The sequence below is a fragment of the Gouania willdenowi genome, unplaced genomic scaffold, assembly GCF_900634775.1.
Source record: "Gouania willdenowi unplaced genomic scaffold, fGouWil2.1 scaffold_332_arrow_ctg1, whole genome shotgun sequence".
Lineage (NCBI taxonomy): Eukaryota > Metazoa > Chordata > Actinopteri > Blenniiformes > Gobiesocidae > Gouania > Gouania willdenowi.
Window position 1 is genome coordinate 973,055 of NW_021145094.1, and position 21,720 is coordinate 994,774.

The 21,720-nt window shown below is 34.8% G+C and overlaps 1 protein-coding gene across 3 annotated transcripts in view; it reads right to left on the bottom strand.

Annotated features, from left to right (window-relative positions):
* The window catches only part of lrch4 (leucine-rich repeats and calponin homology (CH) domain containing 4), a 60,241-nt gene extending 44,302 nt beyond the window's left edge, over window positions 1-15,939 (bottom strand). For all 3 annotated transcript variants that reach the window (XM_028441815.1, XM_028441814.1, XM_028441812.1), the window contains exon 1: window positions 15,554-15,939. In XM_028441815.1, the coding sequence (XP_028297616.1) occupies window positions 15,554-15,728 (175 nt within the window). In that variant the 5' untranslated portion in view covers window positions 15,729-15,939. The remainder of the gene's footprint in view (window positions 1-15,553) is intronic.
* Between the last annotated feature and the right edge of the window lie 5,781 nt (window positions 15,940-21,720).

Below are 21,720 nucleotides of genomic sequence, written 5' to 3' on the forward strand. Positions count from 1 at the left end.
GATGCTATGCTAGCAGACAGAGCTAATAGAAAAACGTGACTTTTACAGATATTCACGTAATATTACAGACATTCTTTCTGTGCTAAAGGGGTAAGGAATCATTTATGAACATGTTTAAGAGTAGAAGGCGGCCAGAAAGAAAGCAGTAGCAGATTCCGCCAGCCGCCTACGCTTCTGGACAAAAGAAGGATAAATATAAATAAATAAAAGTACTGCGATTCAATTTTCAGAGTATCGATGTGAACCGTGATACCTATGAATCGATTTTTAACAGCCTTACGATTAATCGTTACATCCCTAATGAAAAGTGACATTATTATGCTAACATTTATTTCACACAACGTGTGACATGTTTAGTTTTTATTCTTCCATACAAGTGTTAAATCTGACCATAAACAAATATGTGGCTCTCTGTGGTTTTATGACAGTAAGACGTGTTCTTTTTACTTGGTCTGTTATTCCTTATATGGAGTGGTTAGCATTAGCTCTTAGCCCAGTCTGTGTGTCTGTGTGTCAGCTTAGCATAGTTAGCTTTAGTTGAGTTTCCAGTTCATAATGGTTGCTACAGGTTCATCTCTGTCCCTGTGTTTGTAGAACTTTAGGTGGATCTGATGGAGGAACTAGGATTGGTTCACTTTGTTAATGTTTATCTGGTTTAAACCAAGTAGCGGTCCGTGTTGTATCGCAGCTCGGTAGCTTCAGATAGCTAAGTAGAGAACCTCCCACACACAGATGGCGGTGTGTGAGGGGGGCGGTGGTGGTGCACACCGTGGAGGCTCCGCTGCAGAGTTTCCATAAACAGCGTTCCTCTCCAGAGATTAATAAGTTGACAACAAACAGGAACAGTTTTGGTTCCTGGAACAAGGTTTTTTGGTCATTCTTGGGACAAATGGCCCTCACTAATTTCAGACATGGGAATTTATCTTTTATATTGTGAGATGACATATTGTTACTGGTGAGAATGTTTTTGACGATAAATCATAAATGATAAAATATCGCACATTCCGAGTGTGAACGCACTTTAACATTACGTCACTTGGATCAGAGCTACAGACTGTAACGGACAGAGTGTGTGTGTGTGTGTGTGTGTGTGTGTGTGTGTGCGCGCTCATGTTCAAGCTTTGCCTCCCTCTCTCTTTTACTCATGTGTCCACCTTTGATGTTTGTACTCTTTGTCAAACTGCAACGTGAGGTGTGTGTGTGTGTGTGTGTGCTTGTAACCAATGTCTAACTGTATCACTTTACAAGGTGACACACACAAACGCACACGCACACAGTTGTTTTATTAGTGTTCACATTCACTCCTACAGTCAACGTTAGCTTCTGCTGAACCTAGCATAAAGGGGTGGGCGATATGGACTAAAACTCATATCTTGATATTAATTCTCAAAATGTTGATATACAATATAAATCTCTATATTTTTAACTCAATAAAGTCTTTCTGGGTAAAATTTGCTGATGCACATTGATGAACATAAAGTTTTCTCCTGTAAAACAGTGTTTTTTAATCTGAAGATGAATAAAGTTGTTTTCTATTCTATTTTTCAACCTTGGGGTCGACTGAACTTAAACAGGGTCACATGAAATGTCTAGTAATTGATAAATGACACAAAAAAGCCTATTGATTATATTCTATACTTTCACTTTCTCACATTTAAATAAAGGTCAAATAAGTGAGAAGCTAAAACTGGTAAAAACAACCACATCTCACACTGTTGTCCGTGTCCCTAATGGGTCTGTACTGTATGTGGCAAAACGTAGACTTTATCATGTTTACTGTGTGTGTGTGTGTGTGTGTGTGTGTGTGTGTGTGTGTGTGTGTGTGTGTGTGTGTGTGTGTGTGTGTGTGTGTGTGTGTGTGCGTGTGTGTGCGCGTGTGTGTGCGTGCGTTATGACAGGATGTGGAGGAGTTATTCAGTGGAAAACAACTCAAAGACAAACCAGAGTGAATGACTGGCTTTAACAGCAGGGTTGAGCTCCATATTTTCCATTTACAATTACTGAGCCTTTAATAAATAAGCCCAGAAAACATAACCTTACTCTCCTGTTAGCATCTCTAATGCTAACAGGTCCTAAATCAGCTGTAAAATACATTAAAAACAAACATCTTATTTCTTTCCTATCTATTAATTACCCTATTAGACTTCCTAAACATCTGTGGAACATCTGTGGAGAACCTCAGGGCTGCAGAGAACGTTCATGTTTTTAAGAACAGGCTCAAAATCCACCTTTTCAAATGAGCTTTTAGCTAATTATTTATTTATTTTAGGATTGTTATGTTTCATGTTTTTATTGTTATCATTTATGTTGTTTTTATAGTTTTAAGATTGTTATGTTTTATGTTTTTATTGTTATCATTTATGTTGTTTTTATAGTTTTAAGATTGTTATGTTTTATGTTTTTATTGTTATCATTTATGTTGTTTTTATAGTTTTAGGATTGTTATGTTTTATGTTGTTTTTATAGTTTTAGGATTATTATGTTTTTATAGTTTTAGGATTGTTATGTTTTATGTTGTTTTTATAGTTTTAGGATTATTATGTTTTTATAGTTTTAGGATTGTTATGTTTTATGATGTTTTTATAGTTTTAGGATTGTTATGTTTTATGATGTTTTTATAGTTTTAGGATTATTATGTTTTATGTTGTTTTTATAGTTTTAGGATTATTATGTTTTATGTTGTTTTTATAGTTTTAGGATTGTTATGTTTTATGATGTTTTTATAGTTTTAGGATTGTTATGTTTTATGATGTTTTTACAGTTTTAGGATGTTATGTTTTATGATGTTTTTACAGTTTTAGGATGTTATGTTTTATGATGTTTTTACAGTTTTAGGATTGTTATGTTTCATGTTTTTATTGTTATCATTTATGTTGTTTTTACAGTTTTAGGATTGTTATGTTTTATGATGTTTTTATAGTTTTAGGATTGTTATGTTTCATGTTTTTATTGTTATAATTTATGATGTTTTTATAGTTTTAGGATTGTTATGTTTTATGTTGTTTTTACAGTTTTAGGATTGTTATGTTTTTACAGTTTTAGGATTGTTATGTTTTTACAGTTTTAGGATTGTTATGTTTTATGTTGTTTTTATAGTTTTAGGATTGTTATGTTTTATGTTGTTTTTATAGTTTTAGGATTGTTATGTTTTATTATGTTTTTATAGTTTTAGGATTGTTATGTTTTATGTTGTTTTTACAGTTTTAGGATTGTTATGTTTTATGTTGTTTTTACAGTTTTAGGATTATTATGTTTTTACAGTTTTAGGATTGTTGTGTTTTATGATGTTTTTACAGTTTTAGGATTGTTATGTTTTATGATGTTTTTATAGTTTTAGGATTGTTATGTTTCATGATGTTTTTACAGTTTTAGGATTATTATGTTTTTACAGTTTTAGGATTGTTGTGTTTTATGATGTTTTTACAGTTTTAGGATTGTTATGTTTTATGATGTTTTTATAGTTTTACACTATCTAGTGTTTGCTCTGCACTGAGGGCTGTGATATTCGTGGCTACAGTGGTGCTGTCAATTACAAATGATAAAAGTACAAGCATAAATCTTGGGAACTTTCTGAATATTTTGATAGAAGATTTGTCAAAATTGAACAAAAGCTGTAGGAGGAGTTAATGAGGAGGCGTCCTGCATCCTAACTAATAACTAAGTACATATGTGTAAAACTGTACATAGAACTGTAACATGGTTCAACAGTTTAAATTCAATTAGTGGCACTTTTGTTGGTTTATGTGATAATAAATGTTCATTTGTTGAATAATAAAACATTTTTCATTTAACATATTTATTTCTCAATATGTGAACTTAGTTTACTAATTTAAACTAATTTTTACTAAATTTTTAATTCCATTATCCACAATTTGTAACTTTTAACCAATTTCTGTGGTTTTTAAATCCCATTTCACCTCCTTTTCCACCATTTTTGGTCACTTTGAACCATTTTATTAGTGATTAAAAGCAGGATTTCCATCTTTAAGATGACTATAATAATAATAATAATAAACGTTTCTGGATAACAGTGGATATTATTCAGATGAATAAATAAATGATTTATAGAACCATCATTTTGATGACTTTATAGGAAATCCAAATTCTGTTTTAAATCAGGATGGTAATGCACTGGAACATGGGTAGACAATCCCATATTTGACCATTTTCTCACCAATTTAAGGTTTTGGTGCGTTTTGTCGACTTGTGTGACGACTTGTTCCTGCTTTTGTCGTAAAGTGTCACATTGTTAATTTTACAATATGATCATCCTGCAACATAGACAAAGATCTAAATAAGAATATGTACTGTTATATACAGTATCAGACTGCTTACACTAGTCTATATGCAATGATCAACACTCAGTCAGCAGAGACCATGTGACTGAGAAGTGAAGGAACTCGACAGTGCTGTTTAAAATAGCTCCCGTCGTCATGACAACAGAGTGGTGTCAGAACCAGTGCTGTGCTCATTCATGCATTAGCACAAGTTGATATTCATAATGTATTATTTTCATGTATAAAAACAATCAGAAGAGTCAGGTGAACCTAATATGGATTGATCGTTGAAAAGTTCACATCCTGTTCATTTAAACTGAAGTGTTGGATGGACTTTATTACATAACACTGTTGTTCATTATTTTATAGATGATTCCCTTATAATAAACATGAGGAATCTAGTACAGCTCACCTGTACCGTCCACTATCAGGGATTTATTTACCTCACACGCTCGTATAATAAAACAGATGGAACCTGAATCTGAATAATAGCCACTGCTATCCAGGAAATTATTTTACCACATAGTATACAGTCATCTTAAAGATGGAAATTATTGTTTTAATCAGAAATAAAATGGGTTCAAAGTGACCAAAAATGGGGGAAAAGGTGGTAAAAATTCTGTCAATATCCAAACTATTAATATAAACTGGCAAATAATGGGCCAGATTATATTAAACTGGTGACAAATGGTGAATGTGGTTAAGATGGACAAAAAGAATAATGTCATCTGGTGAAAAGAGCCAGAATCAGAGTAGAGGCAGTCACTGTGTAGCACAAACTGGTACCGTTGTGTAGAATTTCTAGTTTAATAGGAACCGTTACAATTTGGTCCCGTGGGTTATCGTGAAACTTCAATTAAAAAGAGCAAATGTTTTCTGTGATGTTTTCTTTAGTACGTTCAGTATTTTTCTGGTCATTTTGTGCATTTTTTATGTTTATTTGCATGTTCAATGTGTTGTTAGAGTCATTTTGTGTTATTTTGTGTATTTTTGTGTTTTGTTCAATTTATTTCTTGTGCTTTGTGTATTTTTGTACTCTTGACAAAATTTTGTGTATTTTAAAGTCATTCTGTATGTTTTTGGATTTGTTAAAAGTTGAAAATTAGAGTGGCCAAAAACAGAGAGAAAATGTGGTAAAAAGGGTTCAAAGTCAATTAATTTAAACTGGCAAATTACAGGAATGACAAATGGTGAATGTGGTTAAATTGTTAATGGTGAAATCTGCTGAAAAGAGGTTAAAGTGACAATAATGATCAATATATGTGACATTAGGTGTAAAAGTGGTAGAAATGGTTTATAAGTGATGAACATGTCTGGAAAGTGGAAAAATGTGTAGAAAAGTCATTAAAATGTGAAGTAGAAGTGTCAGAAATAGGAGAAATGTAGCAAAAATACATTAAAAGGAGCAAAAATATGGGAATAAAAAGTGATGAAAATAGGTGAGTTCTGTAGTGTTTAGATGAAGGTCAGTGATCATCTGAGAAGTAGAGAAAACAGCAGCTTTTAAGCAGTATTTAATACAAAATAAGATATTAAAAAATATATCGTTATAGGTGCCTTGTTACTTTAATGTTTGTGTGTTTCACCTTTTCATTTTGAGTAAAAAAAACATCTAAAAAGACAGTGTGACTTTGTCAACATGTTTGTTTAATGTTAATGGTACTTGGAACAAGTTATATAATAGCATAACAAACAAATGTATCCTGTTTATCCATTTAGGGGCGGGCTTCATGATTTTAAACAGCCAACGTCAAAGGTTTTATGAAAACATTTTATCATTGTTTATTTAGGTAAAGAGAGTACTTTAACAATCAATAGCTACTGTACTGACGCACGCTACATTCAGACTTGTGTGAGCGTACAAATGCTTTACTGCACACACACACACGCACACGCACACGCACACACACACACGCACTAAAAATGTGCAAAATGTTACCATTTACGTTATATCGTCAAAAACATTCCCACCTGTAAGAATATGTCATCCCACAATAGAAATGATAAATTCCCATTGATGACGTAGGCAAGTGTGCAACACACCTGAATGACGTAGATAAGTGATGTAGGCAAGTGTGCAACACACCTGAATGACGTAGATAAGTGATGTAGGCAAGTGTGCAACACACCTGAATGACGTAGATAAGTGACGTAGGCAAGTGTGCAACACACCTGAGTGACGTAGATAAGTGATGTAGGCAAGTGTGCAACACACCTGAGTGACGTAGATAAGTGATGTAGGCAAGTGTGCAACACACCTGAATGACGTAGATAAGTGATGTAGGCAAGTGTGCAACACACCTGAATGACGTAGATAAGTGATGTAGGCAAGTGTGCAACACACCTGAATGATGTAGATAAGTGATGTAGGCAAGTGTGCAACACACCTGAATGACGTAGATAAGTGATGTAGGCAAGTGTGCAACACACCTGAATGACGTAGATAAGTGATGTAGGCAAGTGTGCAACACACCTGAATGACGTAGATAAGTGATGTAGGCAAGTGTGCAACACACCTGAATGACGTAGATAAGTGATGTAGGCAAGTGTGCAACACACCTGAATGACGTAGATAAGTGATGTCGGCAAGTGTGCAACACACCTGAATGACGTAGATAAGTGATGTAGGCAAGTGTGCAACACACCTGAATGACGTAGATAAGTGATGTAGGCAAGTGTGCAACACACCTGAATGACGTAGATAAGTGATGTAGGCAAGTGTGCAACACACCTGAATGACGTAGATAAGTGACGTAGGCAAGTGCGGGACACATGGGCCTGCACCGATAATCAATAAATCAATTAACCGAATGGTAAATGACCCTCGGTAACTTTGCCGAACGCATGCGTATTTGGCGGCGCGCCTGTCGGCTGCAGAGGCTAGCGTTAGCAACGGATATGAAACAGCAGATAACTCAGTCAATTGGAATAATTTCTCAGTGAAGCTGCAGCGTAGTGGTGGGCGATAGGGGAAAAATATCATATCACATTTTTTTCTTTGTCAAATCACGATCACGATTTTCATCATTATTTTTTTACATTCAAATAATTTAGACTATTTTAAAGTAGGGATGTAATGATTAATCGTAAGGCAGTTAAAAATCGATTCATAGGTATCACGGTTGATATCGATTTTCTGAAAATTGAATCGCAGTACTTGTTTTAAACAGCAGGGGGCGCTATCCAGAAGTGTAGGCGGCGGGCGGTGTCTGCTACTACTTTCTTTCTGGCTGCCTTCTACTCTGACGTAAATACAATGCAATGATGTTTTTTTTTTTTTAAAGTCCAATTGTTAAGACACAAAATACATTTTCAGTTGCACTTTTGAAAAGAAAAAAAACTATTATGCAGTTTTGCATTGTTTATTATAGAACCAGAATTTAAATTAATAAGCTTCTTCTTCATTTGTATTATTCCTTTATTTATTTAATTCAAGATTCATTTTTAGTTAAATTGCATTGTTTTGAATAGTTTATCAAGGAATTCTTTTGACAATGATGAATAAAAATAAAATAGTACAGATTTTTCTAGTTTTTTTCCCCCAAAAAAATAAAGGAATATTTTTCAATCATCATTTGTCTACAGTCCCATCTTGTAAAATAAATCGTGAGAGAATCGTATCGTGAACCCAGTATCGTGAATCGAATCGTATCGGGAGTTGAGTGAATCGTTACATCCCTATTTTAAAGTTATCCACTAAAAAAACAAACCTATTCACCTACTTAAAATCATCGTCCTAAAAGGAATAAAAGATCATTTCAGACAAGTTAATTCTCAAATAATTGTTAAAAATGTATGTAAACAATTTATCAAACTGGTTCTAAGTATAATTAACATCAAACAAAAGGTCTGACATGTTCTTATGGTCACACAGTCTTTTTACTTTGTTTAACTAAAGTTGTGTAGCATTAGCATTAGCATCACTTGCTACATAACAAGGCATCATATCGGTCTAGTGATTTCTGCTAGTTTTTGAGGTAACACACTCATATTAATAAAATCATACTTTAAACAGTGTTTGAACTTTGATTCTGAGAACTGGTTGATACGAGTCCTGATGTGATAATTCTATAATACATTAAAAAGATAAAGAAGAGCAAAAAAACAGATCCAGGACGTCCTTTATTTATTTTATTCACCTTATTTTAACATTTAACTAGGGATGTAACGATTAATCAAAAGGCAGTAAAAAATCGATTCATAGGTATCACGATTCACATCGATACTGTGAAAATTGAATCACAGTACTTTTTTTTAAACAGCAGGGGGCGCTATCCAGAAGTGTAGGCAGCGGGTGGAACCTGCTAATACTTTCTTTCTGGCCGCCTTCTACTCTTAAACATATTCATAAATTATTCCTTACCCATTTAGCACTGAAAGGATATCTGTAATATTACGTGAATATCTTTAAAAGTCACGTTTTTCTATTAGCTCTGTTTGCTAGCGTAGCATCTCTTCTTCACTGCAAGAGATTCTGCATGCCAACCGACCACTGGGTTACCAGCGCCCTCTGCTGATCCAAACAAATATCTGACGCAAATACAGTGAAATGAAGGGGTTATTTTTTAAAGTCCAATTGTTAAGGCACAAAATACATTTTCAGTTGCACTTTTAAAAAGAAAAAGAACTATTATACAGTTTTACATTGTTTACTATAGAACCAGAATTTAAATTATTGGGCTTCTTCTTCATTTGTATTATTCCTTTATTTATTTCATTCATGATTCATTTTTAGTTAAATTGCACTGTTTTGAATAGTTTATCAAGGGATTCTTTTGACAATGAAAAATAAAAGGAAAATAATACAGTATTTTCCCAAAAAAATAAAGGAATATTTTTTTACATTTGTCTACAGTCCCATTTTGTAAATTAAATCATGAGAGAATCGTATCGTGAACCCAGTATCGTGAATCGTATCGGGAGTTGAGTGAATCGTTACATCCCTACATTTAACCCTAAACAGACACTGATCAATCAATCAATAATTTAACTTTAGACTTCAGTGTAAGATTAAATAATATTAAATACAAATGTTTAATACAAAAAATAAATAGTGTCTCATCTTAAAGTAGCAACAGACATGTTAAATAAATAGATGTATAGAGGTATACAAGGTTCTCACCAGGAAATGTTCACAGCATAAGGGGATGGCGTGGCGTGTGAGCAAGGACCACTGGTGCAGAACATTTTGAAATGTATAACTCTCTGAGGGCTAAATTTAGTGAAATAAAGCTAATGTTGGGTTTTGTAGTTTTTTTTTAATTTCTGTTCCAGCCTCACTTTAAAGCTAAATGTTATTTGTTGAATAGGTGATGATGAATGAAGTTAAAGAGTTACTCATGCTTGGTATATACTGTAAAAATATATATATGTCCTCCACTAATAAATACTCACACACTGTAGAGACAAGAAATAATATTTTATTCAAAAGACTGATTCCAAGACGCGCTTTCAAATTTGCAAATGCGGTGACATTGGAACGCAAACACGCACCCACACACACGCGCGCAAAGAGGACGCGCACACGTTAAGAAGACGCGCACACTCACACGTGCGCACAAACGTACAGAATGCACACGGCCCAAACCTGTCTGACCAGAATGAAGCCGATGTCTCTTTAAACACGAACAAGTTTCAATCAGACGGTATTCATGTCCGTGCGTGCGTGCGTGCGCATGTAATATGATCCGTTGGTTGAAGCTACACTGTTTATATTGGATGGTAATTACGGTTACCAAGTACTAACCTGGTATTAAGACATAAATCTGGGTGATGTCACTGGTGTTTTATGAGATTGGAAGTGACAGTGCCTGCACAGTAGATCTCCTATTGCTTTACCGTCTCTGCCTCGTTTAAAGACAAAGCAGTTCCAAATGAAACTTTTGGAGTTTGGTTTTTTGGGCAAAATTAGTGATGAGTGACTCGCTGCTCTGGCCCGGTGCTTCTGCCGTGGTGAGTGTGTTGTCTCATGTTTGTAGCCGCGCGCGTCCAGGCTAGACAGAACTTTTGCTTGTTTGTTTGTTTGTTTTGAAGCGAGTTTGGGTGGGTGGACCCAGTGTGAGGAAACAGCCTATCAAATCCCTGTAAATCACCAGTAACATTCAAACAGCCAATCATTCAGCAGCTGTGGAGTTGGGTTGCCATGTTGGATTGTTTTCAAATGAGTAGCATGCAGTGAGTTTAGACTGTGCAGTGAGAAGCCAGGAGCAGAGTAGAGGCAGACGCTATGTAGCGGAAACTGGTACCACTAGTATCATAATCTACCGTAGTACCGTTGTGTATAATTTCTAGTATAGTAGGAACCGTTACAATTTGTCATTTTGCAACTATAGTATAGATAGATTTATAGATATTTAGATCAGAAGGCAACACACAGAACACCAAAAAACACCAGAAAAATAGTGCAATAAAGGAGATAAAATAAAACAATAATAGAGGCTATACTGTATATATGATAAATGGACTTTATTTATATAGCGCTTTTATCCCCACACTAAAGTAATCCCATCAACTCATTCACACTCCAAAAGGGACAGAGCTGCCATGCAAGGCGCTGGTCAACCATCTTAGGGTTCAGTGTCTTGCCCAAGGACCCTTCAACACATAGACGGGTTTAGACCGGTATCGAACCGCCAACCTCTCGATCAGAAGACGAGCCCTCTACCAAAGTATCAAAAAAGTAGGGATGAGAATCTTTGGGTGTCTCACGATTCTCACTTTAACCGATTCTTGAGTCAAAACCTGATACAATACATAGTGTGTTAAGGCCAAGTATGGCATCAAAACAATACAGTTTGTATTGGATGATTTAAAATAAAGTGATACCAATGATGTCATCACACAAAGGCAAACTATAGACAAAAGGTCACATTGATTCATGATAAACACACACACACTCCATGTTCTGTCTATATGTAATACATTATAAGTTGATGTTTCCTGGTGAGATCGTGTCATAGACTGTAAAGGTCTGGGTGAGTGAGTGTTTTGACCTAACACTGTTGCCGTAGTAGTGGGACGTCACCATCTCGAAAGGCTTTAAAAACATGTGCGTGTGAGTATATTTCAGTGTATTGTTTGATAACACTCCGTAAGCATAAACAATGTGTTATATAAATCACCGCCCATCACGGTAAATGTTAGCATGAGCAATACATGGCTTTTCCCATAGACGTTAGCATGAAGCTAGCAGACTTTTGCTGTACAGTGGTATTTTCTAAACACTAATATGTATTTGTACATTCAGTTTACAGTGTTCCCTAAGTAAAGACTCTAAGCTGATCTTCTGAATCAGTTTTTCTTGAAAAAATAAATCAATCAATTAAAAATAAATTCATGAATCAATTCAGAATTGTGGATGATCAGAATCGCGATTCTTAAATGGATCAATTTTTTCCCCCATCCCAACAAAAAGATATACTACATGTATTTACAGGAGAGAATGAAATACATAATAGAATAAATAAATAACAGAAATGATCAGGATACATTTTTCACATATCGCCGATCCCTAACACACACACACACACACTCACTCCAGACAACAGTTGTGTGTGTGTGACAGAGTGAGAGTTTGTCAGCAGATGGCTAATGCTGACTTTCTCTGTTACTGCCCCTGGGAGTCCAGAGGGAACCCCCCCCCAAACACACACACCCTCTCCAACAGAAGGCCCCACACACCAACACACACACCCACACACACACACACACACGAGGAAGTATCTAAATATATGTTCCCGTGCTACAGGAGGGCGTCTGAGGCTAAGCTAGATTTGGTCTGTTATAACCACACACTTCTTCTTTCTTTACTTCACAGTAAACTCCTCGTTTTTATGTAACGTCTCTAAAAAGTCTCACATAACACCTGGACGGAGAAAAGAGGCGACGCAGAAACACAGAGGAGGAAGAGGAAGAGCATCAGCAACCCACATCCGCTAACACACACACACCGTTCAGCTGCTGTGTGTGTGTTCAGTGGAATGTGGTCAGAGAACACATTCACTCAAACACTGTCATTATAATTACACACACATTAAATTATTTAAATAGTACTCAAAGTTAAAGTTTGGAGTTGGTAATAAATCTTGGTCTGGTTCCCTTACATACAGTAAACATAACTTAAAAAGACACAATAATAATGATTTACTCAGTAATGGTTGGGTGTAGAAATGTAACCAATTAAAAAATGTATTTAAGTACAAGTAAAATGAGTGATTTTTTAGAAATATACCCATAAAAGTAACTCAATTACAGTAACGTGAGTACTAGTAATCCATTACTTTCACCTCTGGTTCAAATATAACCCGTCTGTAATCAATGACTTACGTTAAACGCTCTGAGTCACATGACCACACACACAAATATATAAAGGCCATAAAGTCAGTAAAATGATGGTCCATTGTTCTATGAATCTGTGATAACCACATTTATTTATTCATCTGAATAATATCCACTGTTATCCAGGAACGTTTATTATTATTATTATTATAATCTTCTTAAAGATGGAAATTAGGCTTCACACGATCAATATTTTAGAGCCTATCACCGTTCAGTGAGTTTAAACAAACGACCCCATCATATGGATTCAGGTGGTTTTTTAGGTAATGACTAAATTCCTTTAGTACGACTGTATCTGATACAGATTCACAGAAAATCAAAGGGTTCCATGTTTCTGGTCTCTGGCCACAGGACGCACGGTGGGACCTCTGACGCTCCCGAGAAGCGCGTCCGCCATACATTGTGAATGTAAACCTGCCGCTTTTGACACGTTTGGTGTGAACGCGCCATAACAACAGACCTGCTTTCAGAGCCAGTAGACTGGCAGCTTCGCTACCAACGGAGACATGTTCACTCACAGGTTTCCTTCTTTGTGCACTAAGTGTGAGTGAAATAAAGCAAACGACTCTTTGGTGTAAATGAGACGATAAAACAATGCAATAAAAGCATCTACAGAAAGTTTCATCACAACATTGACGTCATTGATCGGATCGATGAATTAAGACATTACAGTCGATCACATTAATTACGTAAAATGCAAAATATCGGCCGATCTGATCAGTGTAAAGCCTAATGGAAATCCTTGTTTTACTCACAAATAAAACGGGTTCAAACTGACCAAAAATGGGGGGAAAAGTGGTGAAATAGGTTAAAAGTTATAAATTAGAGCAGGAAAAACTGAGAGAAAGTGGTAAAAAGGGTTTAAAGTGTCAATATTGGAACAATTAGTTTAAACTGGTAAATAACGGGCATAACAAATGGTGAACGTGGTTAAATTGTCAAAAATAATGATGAAATCTGGGTAAAAGAGGTTAAAAGTGACAAAAATAGTTCAAAATATGTGACATTAGGTGTAAAAGTGGTAGAAAGGGTTTATAAGTGCTGAACATGTCTGGAAAGTGGAAAAAATGTGAAGAAAAGTCATTAAAATGTGATGTAGAAGTGTCAGAAACATATCTGTCAACTTTTGGATTTGAAAATAAGGGAAATTTTCTAACGCCCACTGTGAGTCGTCCCCCCCCCAACCAAGCTCCAGTAGCTCTTATATTTTAATATAGGTGTACAATAAATCTATAATAACCACTTATTAAATATAATAATGTGATTATAATCTGGTAGGTTAACCTTTATTAATATTAAAATGCTGTAAACATTCCTACTAGGGCTGGTGATATGAACCAAAACTCATATCTAATATATTTTATCAAAATGGTGAAATATGATATAAATCTAGATAATTTTATTAAATAAAGTCTGACCAAAAAAACTATTCTGGGTTAAATTTACTGACGCTAAATGTTACACAGTGACATTTATTAATAAACAGCTGATCAATATGTGACACTTATTAATCATCTAACTGATCTTTATATATATATATATATATATATATATATATATATATGAAATAATATAGTTTTCTATGTCACCAAAATAGAAAACTTGATACATCTTGAATCTCGATATATCTCCCAGCCCTAATTCCTAAATTATAAAACAGTCTAAATAAAAACATAAATGTGTATATGAATCACATGTTTTTATTTAATATACTTACAGTTTATATACAAGTCAACACGTTGTATATTTACTGTTAATTTAACATTGTTTGTCTTTAAGTTAAACATTAACATTTTATTTTATTATATATTTTATTATAATTTCTCATACTCACTCATGTGGTTCTCTGGTATTCACTAATGACTTATTAGACACATTTATTACAGACTTTACATTATTTAACACTTTATAAACAGTGTATATTTGTGGAGCTTGTGATTGGATGATTTTTCATGGTGACTTACGTGGTTCCTTCTGCTGTGGTAGACGTTAAAATATCAGTTATTAATCTAACAGAACGTGTAACTGTGTCACATCCTGATGGTCTTTATGAAGATAAACTCTATGTTATATTTTATAACATATTTACACCAGTTCTTAGTTTTTATCACCAGAACGTCTTCATTATCATCTCTGTTCTGTTGGTTCTGGGTTTGTTGCTGATGTCAGCACTAATCTGATCTAATTTAATCTAATCTGATCTAATCTAATCTAATCTAATCTCACAAGAACTGTCACTCAGACCATTTCAGGTGGAAGTTCTCACGAGGCTACTGACGGCGTTCAGTTTAGTAAGACATATTTTAATTATTATTACATTAAAATACAGGATATTTACGGGAAAATACTAATACAGGAAGATGGCGGGAAAGAGGTGTAAAATATGGGATGCTTTACAGGTATGGTCAGAAATGGGAGAAATGTAGCAAAAATACATTAAAAGGAGAAAAAAGAAAAAGTAATGAATATAGGTTAAAATATGGTGAGTTTGGTGTATTTGTAGAAAAACGGTAAAAAAAAAAAAAAACAAGCAAAAATGAAATATTTCTAATTTCTTGAAGGCAGCTGGGAGGGGACCCCTCCTTATGTCAGCCCGACCTCAAATGGGGTGCTGACCCCACGGTTGAGAACCCATGGTGCGATTCATAATATTCATCTTTTTATTGAGTTTAACTGAGTTCTGATGATGAATGTGTGTTAGCAGCTTCATTACTGTGTTATTATTATTAATATTAATATGTGAGGTTGGTCACATTGATCAGTGATCAATAATCACAGTGTGGGGGTGACAAAGGGTGAGGCAGAGGCAGGTGGCCCCCACACAAAGGCGGCTCCCCTCCACAGCTAGCTAGCCGCTATAGCTACTAAAGCTACTCGGAGCTGTTCGGAAGTGTTCGGAGCTCCTTTAGGAACTTTATCAAAGCGGGGCGAACACTCACCTGCGTGCGTGATGTCGGACAGGTCGTAGTTCTTAGCGCTCCGTGGGAACTCCTTAAGTTTTCGGTTGGATAAGTTGAGCGCCCCGCTGGCCGCAGCCTCGTCCAGCGCCTTGTCCACACTGCGGCTACTGGCCGCTACTGTAGCCGGCAGCTGGGCTCCATCACCGGCAGCCATGCAGCCACCGTTAGCCCGGCTCTACTCGGCTGGGAGTGGCCCGGGCCTCGTCATAGCACCGGTTCTTCTCCTCCAACCGCTCCAACGCAGGTCCCAACAACTTGTTCCGAGGCACGGTGGAGGCTGGAGCGGACAACAGGAGCTCCTCCGCTGGTTCTCCGATGGTTCTCCGATGGTACCGTTGCTCGGAGCCGTCTGTCAATCTCCCCGGAAACGGCGTCAAGCCCCGGTGCGCACACCGGAACACCGCGAGGTTCCTTCAAAATAAAGCACACAATCACAGACGGTCACTCAGCAGCACTGATTTGACTCAAGAGCAGGGCCGGCGTTAGGTTAGGCAAGTGTAGACTCTGACCCCCCCCCAAAAAAAAAAAAAAAATAAAAAAAATAAATAGAAAAAAAATAAATTAAGTAAAAAAAAAAAAAAAAGCCTATACACATTATTTATATAGATATCCATCTATCCATCAATCCATCCATCTTCAAACCCGCTAATTACCGTTTATCAGGGTCACGGGGGTCTGCCAGTGAAAATTTCCGGCTCTCATTGGACGCTGGGCAGGGGTACACCCTGGACAGGGCGCCAGTCCATCGCAGGGCGACATAGACAGACAACCATTCACTCTCTCATTCACTCCTATGGGCCATTTAGAGACTCCAATCAACCTTACCGTCATGTTTTTGGATTGTGGGAGGAAGCCGGAGTACCCGGAGGAAACCCACGCAGCACGGGGAGAACATGCAAACTCCACACAGAAAGGACCAGGTGTCCACCCCAGGCCTTGAACCCAGGACCTTCATACTGTGAGGCGGACGTGCTAACCACTTTAAACACCATTTACTTTTTAAACACCATTTTACAGAGTAACAATACTGTGAATGTAACTGAGTTTATAGTCGTTGATAAATTACAACTTTTGTCCCTCGATAAGCTTTTACATAAGATATTATAATAAATGCACTAAAATATAATGCAAAGATGCTAAAACTACATCGTACACATTAAAAACCATACAATCATCACAACGCTATAAAAGTTAGTACAAATGTAATTGAACTTTAGTCATTGAGAAAGCAATTGTAAATTTATTTCAGTGGAAAAATAATAATTATAATATACTAAAAATTTAATTGAACATGGGTAATTAAAAATGTAATTGTAAAGTGAAATATGTAATCGACAACAACACAATATAATTACATATGATAGAACAAGAATAACTACATATGCAAAAAGACAATGTGATGAGTGAGGTAAAATAAATGATCATAAATATATAAACCAGGAGACTGGTTATAAGCAGCTAATAACGATCAGATCATTTTAAACCATCACTAACATCTCCAATGTTCTTTAAAACTTCATATTCATATCTAATTAAGAGAAAACATGTACGGTGATTGTAAAGGGTGTGTTTCACATTTATCATACCTTTTAAAATTATTATTATTATTTACATTATTTGTTATTCTTATTATTATTGGATTTTGTGCCCAATTTTTTTTAATCTAATTTGGGGACATTTTGTGAAATATTTCCCAGAACATTATTAGGATTTGGGAAAATTTGAGGCTTCTTTTAATAATTTGAGCTAAAAATAAATAAATTAAAAAATGACTACCATCATAAAGATAAAGATGTATTAGTCCACAAAGGGGAAATGTACACAAAATAAAATAAAATAAAATAAAATAAAATAAAATAAAATAAAATAAAATAAAATAAAAGCATTATAAGTAAAAGGAAGAAAAAAAAACACATGGGCCTGTATATGCAGATATAAATGTGTATGGGGGAAATGTGAGCCCTGCTAATATTGTGGAGTTTCATTGAATTTGTGTATTAATTTTGAAAATATCTAGCAAAGATACTAGTAATAATTGACATTTATTGTAATATTAGTATTTTACACAATGATTCATGGTTTATCTGAGTTTTTTTTTTTTGCTAAATGAATGTTCTAAAACAGTGGTTCTCTAACTTTTTTGGCTGTAGTTCCCTTTCTTTAACGTTTGAATCCAAACCCCCGTATGTCCCACTTCAACAGTTTACTCAGAATTCTATTTAAAAACATCTATAGATCATAATGATGGAATGAATGAGTGATAAACACATTTTAAAGGATCTCATTTTGTAAATAAACAGCATTTAGTGACTTCTAAATAGATTTATTTCTATAGTTTTTATTATTTATTATTGTATTTTCACTTTGTGTGTGTTTTTGGTGTTGTTTAGTTGTTTCTCTGTTATTTTTTTGTATATATTGAAGTGATCTTGTGTATATTTTTTCTCATTTATTGTGTGTATTTGTTGTCGTTTTGTGTGCTTTGTTGTTGTTAATCTGTTCTTTTTATTATTCAGTATATTTTTCTCTTATTTTATGTGTTTTTTGTCCTTTGTTGTCATTTGGTGAGTTGCTGGTAATACAGTATATAGTATAATTATCATTTTTCCTCTCTCGCTCTCTCTCACACACACACATAAGTACCGATCCTGTAGTGTGATGGCGTACCTCTTTTTGAGAAACACTGCTCTAAAGGTCCAGATTTGACCCCCGGGCCTTAAATTTAATGTGTGCTCTCTCATAATTATAATTTTTATTTATATAATAATATATATATAATATAAAATGGATATTTATATATAATGTATAATAATTAAATATATGTTTAATTAAATGTCATAAAAATGGATAATTACTACTTTATTTTAATATTTTCTTTAAAACAAAATTTAAAGAAATAATATTTTATGTAGTTTTCTAAACATTTGATTTCAGTTGGAGCAGTGAGTGATATATATATACATATATATATATATTTGTTTCTCTCAGCTATTGTTCTGGTGTTTACAACCGGAAGTGGAGTCTATCAGCGCGTGTCTTTCTTTGTTGGGGAAAGGAAGGGCGAAGCCCACGCGGACAGCTGTGGGCGGGGCCACAGCGAAGAGAAAGGGGCGTGGCTTGAGATCCAGGCCAGCTTTGACTAATCCACAGGAAGTATGTGTGTTTTCAATTATTTATTTATTTTTTTTTTTTAAAGGATTTTTTTGGCTCTAGTGGCCTTTATATGACAGTTACTTGACAGGAAAGGGGTCAGAGAGAGCAGGGAAACACGCAGGAAAGGGACCCAGGCCGGGAATCGAACCCAGACCCGCTGCAGGTGAGGAACTATAGCCTCTGTACATGGGGCGGGCGCTCTACCCACTGAGCTAAACAGTGTTTGTTTTTTATTTTGTTTTTTGTTATACGTGTATATGTTTTTTGTGTTTTTATTTTAGATGGGTTTTTTTTAATTGTTTTTTTTTGTTTATTTTTATTATAGTTGTTTTCATTTTCTGTTTAGTTTTTATATTCATTTTTTAAATTATATATTTGTTTCACTAGTTACTTTGTTTTATTAAATATAAATATCATTTTATGTAACATATTTGGTGTTATTCATTATAAAGTCCTCTGTCTCAGACACATCCTCCTCTACGTCACTTTTACTGTGAAAGAGCTGTTCCAAAATGATGATATTATTAATATATTAATATACATGTCATGTATCAACTCTAAAGTATCAACTCTGCCCCTGCAGGTGAGGGAATGTAAGGTCACACACACACACACACACACACACACACACACACACACACCAGAGGTGTGTTCCATAAAGGAGGTTTAACAAACTCTGAGTTTATCCATAAACTCTAGGTCAACATACCCAACGATGGGAAACTCTGTTTATCTGATTCCATTACAGCTGGTATGAAGTGGGTTAATCATCCCTGAGTATGTAAACCTTTGGTTACTGACGTGCACGCGAGCGATAAAAAGCCATCATCAATGGATCAAAGAATACTCAAACTGCCATGACAACCAAACGAAAGATAGTGATATATTCACCCTGATGGTGAAATAAGCCTGTGTTTGATGAATATGATCCTGTTCTAAAGATGTGTTCAGTCTTCAGTGATTATAGTGATTAAATCACCTGTAATTAATAACACTTTATGATCACTTCATCACTTTATCTCTTCAGTGACGTGATGAGTGGTGAATAATAATAATAAAATGTGTCTGAGGAGACGTGTCAGCATCATAGGATGTCTGTATAGAGAGTCCTCCTGTTACACTGGATATAAACACAGTGACTGATGCTTCATATCTAATCATTTATATTGATTTTAATGTCATATTATCACCAGATTCATCTCTACGTCATAAAATATGTCATAAAAAAACACTGAAGCGGGACGAGAAACCCACGACCCATCACTTTCAAGAGCAGCATCACACTTCACTGTGACATCATAACTTCATTGATGTATGATCTATAGATTTAACTGTATAACAATATAAAACAATAAAAGTGTATTAATTTAAATGATCATCTCCTCCTTTATATTATCTACAGGTTTTTATTCAGTGAACTTTACTACAGACGTCAGTAGATGTTTTAATGTAGATCAACCTCTCAGTGTGTTTCACTAAATGATCTACATCTACAATGTTAGAAAGAAAACTACTGTTTGATTAAAAAAAACATAAATCAACACAACATTAGTAATGATGTGAACACGTCTGTGGTGTGTGATGTCACTAATGTGTTTCAGAGAAAAGTGTTAAGGTTTATTAAAGTGTTCAGGTGGGCGGAGCCAGGTAGAAACCCAGGGTTTCTTTGATAAAACCTGCCAGTGACCAGGTTTAGTTCACGGACAATATTGCTATGGTAACATACTCAGAGAAGAACATACCTCACGTTTAGGAATGAGATACTCAGAGTTTCATCATTTAATCCTGAACATAATCAGAGTTTGAACATAACCTGTTTTATGGAATAAACCTCAGTTTTTCACAACTACAACAGCTTAGGGTCAAACTGACCAATATGTGACCAATATGTGACAATATGTGCTTAATCAATTGTACCATCAAATGATATGTATATATATATATGTGCAGGAGTCTCTGTCTAAGCCCTGTGCTCATCTCTGTGGTTGCTTTACTTGTTTCCTGTAATCCTCCTTACTCCATTTCCGTCAGTTTTTGTGACACATCTACAGTAACTGTTGTGGTCTGTGTGTGTTCCTCATCTTCTGTCTTTCTGTTTGAAAAAAACAAAACAAATCACATTGTTGATTTAAATGTTTTTACTGTTTATTTTCAATGTTTTCACTGCTGATTTAAATGTTTTATTGCTGATTTTAAACAATAAATAAATAAAGTTAAAAAGTAAAAAAAATAAAATAAAACTACCACAATGGAAAAAATAAATAATAATAATAATAATAATAATAATAATAATAATAATAATAATAATAATAATGAAAATAAATTTAAAAAAAATAAAATGGGGAGAACAAATGGTATAAAAATCCTGCTGGTGAAGCCTATACATGTTCCTAAAGGAGTAGGAGGAAGTATATAATTATATGATCCTACCCCATGTAATATCTAGCACTATACATGTAATATTCTTATAATATACACCTATTTACTCTATAAATAGACATATATACAGACATAACTCATTGATATATATCTATATAATTACACATTCATGTATCCACACATACACACGTATGTACACATGTATTTACAATTTTATCCCTTTGACACTTACTGTATGCTTGGACAAGATGAACTTTATGTATTTATGTTTAAATTGCTTTAAAGACACACAAACTGTTCTATAAGCTGGTGCCACTGACTGACACACTGAATAGGTTTTTGTTGTATGTGTGTGTAGTGATCGATAGTTCATTTTGTCTTAAGTTATAAAATCTAGGTTTTTTCAAGAAACAATTTCTGGAACTGCTAAACAGTATGTGAGATATGGTAATATTATTGAACAGTAAACTATTTTGAGTACAGCTATACTTTTTAAAATCTTTTTTTGAACATATTTAATATGCGTTTGCTCACTAGTTTGGTTGTCTAGTATAGCGCCAATATATTTAGTTTTGTTTACTTGTTTAATGTGATTGCCATCAATAGGAATCCTG